Source organism: Scylla paramamosain, chromosome 22 (genome assembly GCF_035594125.1).
Source record: "Scylla paramamosain isolate STU-SP2022 chromosome 22, ASM3559412v1, whole genome shotgun sequence".
NCBI classification, from domain to species: Eukaryota; Metazoa; Arthropoda; class Malacostraca; order Decapoda; family Portunidae; genus Scylla; species Scylla paramamosain.
In genome coordinates, this window is record NC_087172.1 from 19789930 (window position 1) to 19799929 (window position 10000).

Here is a 10000-nt window from a genome sequence, read left to right on the forward strand (position 1 = left end):
AGCATGGTTTCTTTTTCCTTTTTCCCCCAGTTTTCCCTTCCACTGCTTCCTTACCTTGCCCCGACTCGAGTTACCTTCAATTAGAGTAGAGAGAGAGAGAGAGAGAGAGAGAGAGAGAGAGAGAGAGAGAGAGAGAGAGAGAGAGAGAGAGAGAGAGAGAGAGAGAGAGACAGAGAAGAGAAAAGAAAACTAGAGAAAATAGATTAGAAGAGAAGAAAATGTTGTAATTATCATACTTTGGATGGACTGTGTGTGTGTGTGTGTGTGTGTGTGTGTGTGTGTGTGTGTGTGTGTGTGTGTGTGTGTGTGTGTGTGTGTAGTGAGAGTTAAGTGGTGTGATTAACAAGTGAAATCCAGTTATACAGCCTCGTTAACAAGACGCTCTAGGGATCATAACTTGTAGCTTGTGTGTGTGTGTGTGTGTGTGTGTGTGTGTGTGTGTGTGTGTGTGTGTGTGTGTGTGTGTGTGTGTGTGTGTGTGTGTGTCCCTTTGGTTTGTTTCTTTCTAAACAATAGAGATGAAAAAAATTCTGCTTGAAAAAAATAACACCACGAAACAACTCAACATAGGAAGAATGAATTTGTAAACCGTTGTCTTTCCTCTTCTCCCTCTCCCTCTCATTATTATTATTATTATTATTATTACTACAATTATTATTATTATTATGGATGCTTTTATTTATTAGTTTCCGGTAAAAAAACAGCTTTTTCTCTATTTAACTGGATAAATAAAGTGATGTTATGCTGTGACTTATGATTACTATCAGTTGTAAATATTATTTGATTAACTTTTTATTGTTAAGCGCAAATAAATTATTTTATTGTGTATATTATTATTATTATTATTATTATTATTATTATTATTATTATTATTATTATTATTATTATTATTATCATTCTCCTCCTAAGTAATTCCCTTTGCCATTAGCGACCAAGAAGGATCACAGTAATCACCTTTATCATCATCATCATGGTAAGCCCACCACTCAACACAATATTAGAAACGAAGAGAAATAAACTTACTATCATTGCTGCAATAATTACTAAGACCACCACGACCACTAACTAAACATCACTCTTGCACACCATTACGTAACAACCATTCATCACACTGACATCACATCGCGTCTAATATTCCAGCGACAAGAAAACACACACACACAAACATCAATAACAGTAAAAAATCCACACCACTTCACTTCACTTCCCTCAACTTCTACTTGTCTTGTATTGCGTTTCATTTACAGGTGAACAAGTTGCTGATCCAAACGTGGGTAGTGGCGGGGTGTGTTGGGGGTAGTGGGGGGGGTGTCTTCCCTGTCCTGTCACGGCTTATTGCTTCTGCCTTGGGGGGGGGACGAGAACTCAGAGCGAAGCCGAGGCGGTGGAAGCGATTAGTGGGTTCATGCATGTCCCGCGTCACATTTGTTTGTCGCGGCGTTTGAGCGTGTGTGTGAGGTGTGGGTACGAGAGAGAGAGAGAGAGAGAGAGAGAGAGAGAGAGAGAGAGAGAGAGAGAGAGAGAGAGAGAGAGAGAGAGAGAGAGAGAGAGAGAGAGAGAGAGATTCGTCAATATACCATCCTTTGAGTTTCACGGAATATGCATCAGTTGTCTCCCCTCTTCCTTCATTCTCTCACCTTCCTACCTTTCTTTTCCCTGTCACTTTCCTTTGTCCCTCTTCCCTCCTACCTTCCCGTCCACTCACCTTCCTTCTATCCTTCTTTATCTCTTTTCCCTCTTCCTCTTACCCTCCTTTTCCTCCTTGTCTCTTTAACTTCCAACCTTCCCTCCCCCTTTTTTTTTTTCTTTTTCGTTCAACGTTCCTTCTTACCTCCTTGTCTAGCCTCCAACCTTTCCTTTCCCTCCTACCCTTTTCCCTCTAACCTTCCTTCTTTCCTTCCTTACGTTTCTCTTTCCTCCAGCCTTCCCTCTCCCTCCTCCTCTCCAGCCTTCCCTCTCCCTCCTTCCCTCCAGCTTTCCCTCTCCCTCCTTGTTTCTGTAACCTCCAACCTTTCCCCTCCCTCCTACCGTTCTATCCTCTCACCTTCCTTCTTTCCTACGTCTCTCTCTCCAACCTCCAACCTTTCTCTCTCCCTCCTACCTTTCTTTCCTCCAACCTTCATTCTTTCCTTCTTATCTCTCTTGTCTCTAGCCTTCCCTCTCTTTCCTAGCTGTTATCCCCTCGTACCTTCTCTCTTTCCTCCTTGCGTCTTTTTCCTCCACTGTTCCCTCTCCCTCCTACCCTTCTTCCCTTCAACCTTCCTTCTTTCTTCCTTGTGTCTCTTCCCTCTAAGCTTCCTTTCCCTCTTACCTTTTTTTTTTCCTTCATCCACGTTCCCTCCAGCCGTCCCTCGCCCTCCTATTCTCACCGCTCCAATCAACACAACCACACCAACCATACAATTCAATCACCATACACGAAAATATGTACGGGACAGAAAAATATTGAGGGTATAAGATCGAGCATTTATCCTTCCGTCCTTCCATATACAGTGAGGAAGGAAGGAAGGAAGGAAGGAAGGGGGAGAGGAGGCAATAAATAAAAAGGGAGGATGGAAAGAATGAGAAAATTTTAGAGGATGTAGGATAAAACAAAGTAATCTTTTCATATATACTAAGTGAGGCAATAAAGGGAAGGAGGAAGAGGGGAGGCTAAAAATGGAAGGAAGGGAGGAAGAAAGCAAAAAAGAAAAAGGAAAAAAAGGAAGGAGATAGGATGTAACAACAAAAAGGAAGGGAGGAAGGAAAGAAGGAAGAAAGGGAGGAAGCAAAGGAGGAAGGAAGAGAAGGCAAAAAAAGGTAGAGGAGGAAGAGGATGTAACAACAAAAAGGAAGGGAGGAAGGAAAGAAGGAAGAAAGGGAGGAAGCAAAGGAGGAAGGAAGAGAAGGCAAAAAAAAAGGTAGAGGAGGAAGGAGGCAAAAAAAAAGAGAAGGAAGGAAGGAGGTGGGTCGCAACAAAAAGAAAAGAAGGAAGGGAAAACGGAGGAGGAAAAGGGGAGAGGAAACAAAAAAAGGAAGGGAGGTGGCGGAAAAAAGAAGGAAAGGAGGGAAAGGAGGAAGGTAGGAAGAGGAAACAAAAAGGAAGAAAGGGAAGAAAGGAGAATGGAAGGAGTCAAAAGCAGAGAACGGAGGAAAGAAGGAAGAAAGAAAGAAAGAAAGAAAGGAAGGAAGGAAGGAAGGAAGGAAGAAGGAAGGAAGGAAGGAAGGAAGAAGGAAGGAAGGAAGGAAGGAAGGAAGGAAGGAAGGAAGGAAGGAAGAGTTAAGGCAGCATCAATTTGGGCCAAAACGATACTGTGTTTATTCGTGCAAAGCGAGGATGAACGAAGCCAGATGGATACAGATAGAACAGCATTTCTTGTCCCTACCTGCCTCGTATTGCAGTGAGGGAAGAGGAGGGTGGTGGTAGTAGTAGTAGTAGTAGTAGTAGTAGTAGTAGTAGTAGTAGTAGTAGTAGTAGTAGTAGTAGTAGTAGTAGTAGTAGTAGTAGAAGTAGAAGAGAGATCAGACTTGGTAGTTTGTGAGGTCTCTTCTCCTCCTCCTACTCCTGTCCCTTCCTCCTCCTCTTCTCCTCTCCTCTTGTTCCTATTGTTCTCCACCTCTTCTATGTCCTCTTCCACGTCTTCCTCTTTATATAGTCTCTCTCTCTCTCTCTCTCTCTCTCTCTCTCTCTCTCTCTCTCTCTCTCTCTCTCTCTCTCTCTCTCTCTCTCTCTCTCTCTCTCTCTCTCTCTCTCTCTCTCTCTCTCTCTCTCTCTCTCTCTCTCTCTCTCTCTCTCTCCATGCATTCATCTTCTTCCTTGTCATCCTTTCCAATTCTATTCCGTGTTTGTTTGTGTCTTGTCCTTCATCCTTTACTCCCTCCTCCTCCTCCTCCTTCTCGTCCTCTTTCCCCTTCCCTGCTTCTATTTTTCCTCCTCCTTTTCCTCCTCCTCCCCAGTCTCCCCATCTGTCTATTTATCTTTCTTTGCCCCCCACCTTCCCTTGTGTCCACGTTTATCCTCTCTCATTCTTTCTCCCCTTTATCAACGCATCTGTCTTCCTCCTTCTCTATTTACTGTCTACATTGCTTTTATTTCCCTCCTCCTCTTCCTCCTTTCTTACTTTCATATTTTTCCTTTTCTTCCTTTCTTCGTCTTTCTCCACTATTGTTTTTTTTTTTACTTTTTTTTTCGTTTTCATTCAAATTCACGAAGAGAATATTACTAAGAATATCACTGTCTTGCTTCTTAAGGTTGTAGTGTCTTGAGAAAGCTTACTATTTCACCGTACCTGTCTTCTTCCTCTCCCTCATCCTCCTCTTCCTTTTTTTTTTCTGTTCTTCTTTCCTTAATTTTTCTCTAAGCGCAGTTATTATTATTATTCCCTTCCCTTTCGCAATCCTTCCTCTTACTCGCCCTCTTTCTACCTCCTCTTCCTCCTCCTCCTCCTCCTCCTCCTCCTCCTCCTCCCGTCTCATTTCTCATGTTTTTATCCTCTCCTCTACTCAATCTTAATCTTCTTACTTTGTTTTTCATGCTATCCAATTCCCTGTATTTCTCATCTTTCATGTCCTCCTCCTCTCTCCCTCTCGTCAGCTTTATCCTTCTTTTCATTCTCACCATTTCTTTTTATTCTACATTTTTTATTTTATTTTTTATTTTTTTCATCTGGCATCTCCGTCTTCCTTTTCACTACCACTACCACCACCACCACCACCACCACCACCACCTTCTCCTTCTCCTCGTTTCCTCCCTTACCACTCCTCTTCAATCTCCTTCTTCCACTTTCCCACTTCTTCCTTATCCTCCTTATCCTCTTTCTCTTCCCTTTCCACTTCCTTACTTCCTCCTCTCCTCCTCGTCCCTGTCTACTCTCCCAATACTCAAATCCTCCTCCTCCTCCTCCTCCTCTTCCTTCTCCTCCTCCTCTTCCTTCTCCTCCTCTTCCTCCTCTTCCTCCTCCTCCTCTTTGTTCCTCTCACGTTCCTATTGCCGTCTCGATCGCGCATTTTGTTTACCGTTCACAGCCACATTAATGCCATGACCACCACCACCACCACCACCACCACCACCACCACCATGGCCCTCACTATCAAAGCACCTCTGCCGTCACCATCACCGTCACTATCAGCACTATATCCCTTAAGGGCGGAAACTCGGGCAAACACGAGATCGGTCCCGAGAGAGAGAGAGAGAGAGAGAGAGAGAGAGAGAGAGAGAGAGAGAGAGAGAGAGAGAGAGAGAGAGAGAGAGAGAGAGAGAGAGAGAGAGAGAGAGAGAGAGAGAGCAACAGGTGTTTCTACTCACGGTTTCCATTCTGTGCTGTTTCCTCCAGCTGTCAGTCATTTTTTTCTTGTTTTTTTTGTTTTTGTTTTTGCTTTTCCTCTGTTCTGTCTTTTCTCTCTCTGACCTGCAACAAGGAAAACGATTTAGAGAGAGAGAGAGAGAGAGAGAGAGAGGAGAGAGAGGAGAGAGAGAGAGAGAGAGAGAGAGAGAGAGAGAGAGAGAGAGAGAGAGAGAGAGAGGAAGCAATTAAACCAATTACCACTATGGTAAATTAAATAAAGAGATTTAACAGCCGCAAAACAAAATCGGCTTAACGACAATATGTCACCTGTGAAAGCCGCGACTAATGAATCATCCACCTGGAGGCGACACGGGGCACGAGAGAAAGAGGGAGGGGGAGATTTTTAATACTAACATTAATTCACCTCTCAATCTTTTCGTCACAGTAACAAGATAAAAGGAACACTTACATAAAAGAAAAAGAAGGGAAACAGGAGATAGGTAAAAAGAAAAGAAGGGAAATAGGTGATACGTAAGTGGTGTTTTAATAACAGTAATTGCCCCTCCCTTCCTCCCGCGCCTTAACGTCAGCGAGGCGTGGTTGTATTTGATGTGGGGGTCGATGTGTGCCGGGCCACCTCTTGCTCTGTGACAGGTCCTTTTTAAGCTAGTGAGGCGTGCGTGCGTGTCGTAGAGTTTATCGATGCGAGGCCGCGAGGTGTGCGAGTAGATATGCTGGTGAGGCAGGCGGAGGAGCGGGGTGGAGCAAGGGAGGCGGGGTCTTGAGTACCAAAGAAGGGTCTGAAATGTCAGTGAAGGGGAAAAGTTTTGTCCTCACCAGGTGACTGTCAGTGCTGCGAGGGCCACGCGGGCTCTTTTCGGCTTCTATTTCACCATTACCAGGAGTCCTTGACTAGAAGGATAAACACGAGACGGTGGGGGGGGGGGATGGTGGTGGTGGGGGTTGGATTGGGGGAGGGGGTGGTGGTGGTGGTGGTGGTGGGGGAGGCGGCAGTGAAGGCGGCAGTGAAGGGCAGGGTGTTGTGAAGGGTTCTACATATTGACGTCACACGCGAGCGAATTCCCCTGAGTAAACTTGTTTATCCTTCCGGCAGGACCTTTCAAGAAGACGCCGCCACCCCCGCCAGGCCCTGAGCGGCGCGGTGCCGCCCCCAGGCCGTCCCCAGACATGCCGTTGTGCCTAGCCTGCGCCGGGCGTCGCTTCCTGAGTGGCAGTGACACCCAGCGCGGCGAGTGAGGCGACATCGCCAAGCCTCCCGCCAGTCACTTCCTCAGGAGCGGGATGAGCATGTCGGGGGAGCTGCTGGTAAGCGGGGAGGAGCATGAGGAGACCGGCAATGTGTCGCAGATGCTCGGGGACCTGGCGCCCCTCAACTGCTCCTTCCTGTCGCTGGCGGAGGGACTCAATGCTACCAACTGCACCAACGACGGCGAGGTGTTCGACGGCCGTATGTTTCCCCTACTGAGCGAGACCGTGCAGCACGTGACTGTGGTGTTCTTGGCCCTCGCCTTCCTGGTGGGGCTGTGCGGCAACACGCTGGTCATCTACGTGGTCACCAGGTTCTCCAAGATGCAGACGGTCACCAACCTGTACATCCTGAATCTGGCCATCGCGGACGAGCTGTTCGTGATCGGCGTGCCCTTCCTGATGACCACCACCATCATGGAGTACTGGCCCTTTGGCTTCATCATGTGCAAGCTGTACATGATCACCACCTCGCTCAACCAGTTCACCAGCTCGCTGTTCCTCACCATCATGAGCGCCGATCGCTACATCGCCGTGTGTCACCCCATCAGCTCGCCCAAGTTCCGCACGCCCATGATCTCCAAGCTAGTGTCGCTCACCGCCTGGACGCTCTCCGCCCTCATGATCGTGCCCGTCTTCATGTACTCCAACATCCTCAACGAGAGCAACGGCCAGGCCAGCTGCAACATCTACTGGCCGGACTCCGTGGGCGTGCGCGGCTACACCGTCTTCACTATCTACTCCTTCGTGCTGGCCTTCGGCTGCCCCGTTACCTTCATCTTCATCTTCTACACGATGGTAATCCTCAAGCTGAAGGCGGTGGGCATGAGGAACAAGTCCAGCAAGAAGCGCAGTCACCGGCGAGTGACGCGCCTGGTGCTGACGGTGATCACGGTGTACGTGCTGTGCTGGCTGCCCTACTGGGCCTTGCAGCTGGCGCTCACCAACAGCGTGGACAAGCAGGTGCAGAGCCGCTTCATGGTGATTCTGTTCATCGTGTCCTCGTCACTTTCCTACATCAACTCCGCCATCAACCCCATCCTGTACGCCTTCCTCAGCGACAACTTCAAGAAGAGCTTCCTGAAGGCGTGCACCTGCGCCGCCCGCAGGGACGTCAACAACGTCCTCATGGTGGAGAACTCGCTCTTCCCACGCCGCCGCGCCGGCTCCACCCTGCCGCCGCGCTCCCCCAGACCCACCCAGGACGCCAAGACGCCCAAGGACGGCCCCGGGGAGCTCAGCCCCCTGCCTCTGGCGCCCACTCGACGCCCTCTGCAGCCTCGCGACGACGCCTTCCTCAACGGGCGGCCCATCACTTCACACCTGTAGTGCCGCCGCCCCTTCCCCTCCCTCACGTGCTGCTTCCCATTAACCTGTATGCCTGAGCTGATCCCGAGCGCCTTCCATCCCGCCGCCAGCCGGCCATTGCCTCCTCCGCCCACCACTCTCCCTCTGTCCCCACGCCCACCCTTCCTCTCTTTCCTCCCTTCCTCTTTGTGCATCACAACACACCGCCACACTCACGATCAACAACAATCAGCAATCATTATCAATTCATTATCCCTTAACACCTCTAATATCACCACCACCACCACCGACTATCACCATCCTACGTCATCACCACCACCACCACTTCCTCCACACAACCGCACCTCCATTTCTCATCATTTATTTTATTATTTTTTGTTGCCTCGAAGCACTTTGCAGAGGGACTTAGGTAGATTTCCCTTGAGCGTGGCAGGAAATCCTTCTCTATGAGCCTTATAATCCTCTTCCCCCCCTCCATCCCTCCTTTCCCTTCCCTTCCCTTCGTCCTCCTTTCCTCCTCTCCCTCCTTTCCTCCCAAATGTCCTAAGCTTATTTCGTTCCTCATCATGTTGGAAATAAAATGCATAAGTGTGTGTGTGTGTGTGTGTGTGTGTGTGTGTGTGTGTGTGTGTGTGTGTGTGTGTGTGTGTGTGTGTGTGTGTGTGTGTGTGTGTGTGTGTGTGTGTGTGTGTGTCTACGTACAGTTTGAAGCCCCTGTACGTACGCACACACGCTTTTCTGTCTGTCTGCCTGTCTGTATGTTTCCTTACCTTAAGTCATGTACGTATAAACACACACACACACACACACACACACACACACACACACACACACACACACACACACACAGAGACCAGGAAATTCAATTCAACTCAAATACACACACGCACACATACACAAACATACACCCCACTTCCCCCCTCCTACACTCCCTACCCACTATCCACCTTCCTCCCCTTTCCTCCCCCTTCACCTGGTGGCCTCTCACCTGTGTTCCCGTGACTGCCTTCACCTTTAATGCGCTTCATCGCGTTAATACTGCGCCGTAACGAGGGCCCACTAAGCCACTGTGGCGCGCCGGACCTGGAAAAAAAAAAAGTTAACCTGGAAAAACACCGGAATGGGGTCTGGAAAATAAGCAAAAAAAAAAAAAAAAAGCTGTGGAAATTAGAGAATGATATGATGTGGAGAACAGGGGAAATGGGAAGAATGGTATGGGGAGCAGGAAAGAAAAAAAATGATATAGAGAATAAGAGAAAAGGAAAATGATGTTAGAGAACAAGGGAAATCGGAAGAATGGTATGGGGAACATGAAAAAAAAATATATATAATTAAAAAATGAGGATATGAGAACAGAAAAAAAGGAAAAAAAAAAGAAAAAAAAAGAAGAGTATGAAGAACAGGAGAAGAGCACAATGGGTGTAGAACAGAAAAAAAAATTATTTGTAGAACACTTAAGAGAAAAGAATGGTATGGAAAACCGGAAAAAAGGAAATGAGGATATGGGGGAATGGAAAAATTTGAAAAAAATAATATGGGAAACAGGAAAAGGAAACAATTATAGAACACAGGAAAAAGAGAACAGTAATGAGAACAGGCAATGAGGATATGGAAACAAGGAAAGCAAGGAAAAATGACGGAATGGTAAATATTAGGTTAGCTTAGTTTGGGAAAAAAATCATAATTGAATCGCTGTTGGATGAGAAAAGAAAAATAGTGAAAACAAGAGATAAAAAGGGGTAAATGAGACATAGGGAGAGAAAGGAAAGGATAGAGAAAAAAAGGAAAAGATGAAGAGAAGAAAGAAAAAGATGCATAGTTAATGGAAGAAGGAAAGGGAAAAAAAGACATGGGAAAAAAGGTGGAAATAAATGGTGGATGAAAAAAAAAGAAGAGGCAGGGGGATGAAAAAAAAGTGGAAATCAATGAAGGGGGAAAAAGGGGGGAAAAAAACGAAGGAATGGAAAGATGAAGAAGAGATAAATCAATGGAGGGTGAAGTGATAAAAAAAAAAAAAACCGGGAAAGAGATGGAGAGAAGAAAAAAAATGGAAATCAATAAAAGGTGAAAAAAGGGAAGAGATGAAGAGAAGGAGAAAACATGAAAATTAATGAAGGAAAAATAGAAAAAAAAAAGGAATGGATAGATGAATAAAGAGGTGG

The 10000-nt window shown here is 46.7% G+C and overlaps 1 protein-coding gene and 1 long non-coding RNA gene across 7 annotated transcripts in view; one reads left to right on the forward strand and one right to left on the reverse strand.

Annotated features, from left to right (window-relative positions):
* The window catches only part of LOC135111748 (somatostatin receptor type 2-like), a 64996-nt gene that overhangs the window by 54905 nt on the left and 91 nt on the right, over positions 1-10000 (forward strand). For both annotated transcript variants that reach the window (XM_064025436.1, XM_064025437.1), the window contains exon 2: positions 6379-10000. This exon is cut by the window's right edge and continues 91 nt beyond it. In XM_064025436.1, coding sequence (XP_063881506.1) covers positions 6567-7859 — 1293 coding nt within the window. In that variant the 5' untranslated portion in view covers positions 6379-6566 and the 3' untranslated portion in view covers positions 7860-10000. The remainder of the gene's footprint in view (positions 1-6378) is intronic.
* The window catches only part of LOC135111749 (uncharacterized), a 198460-nt gene that overhangs the window by 24424 nt on the left and 164036 nt on the right, over positions 1-10000 (reverse strand). For all 5 annotated transcript variants that reach the window (XR_010273898.1, XR_010273897.1, XR_010273895.1 and 2 more), the window contains 2 exons: positions 8827-8921; positions 5285-5387 (listed from right to left, as the gene is read on the reverse strand). This is a non-coding gene — a long non-coding RNA (uncharacterized LOC135111749). The remainder of the gene's footprint in view (positions 1-5284; positions 5388-8826; positions 8922-10000) is intronic.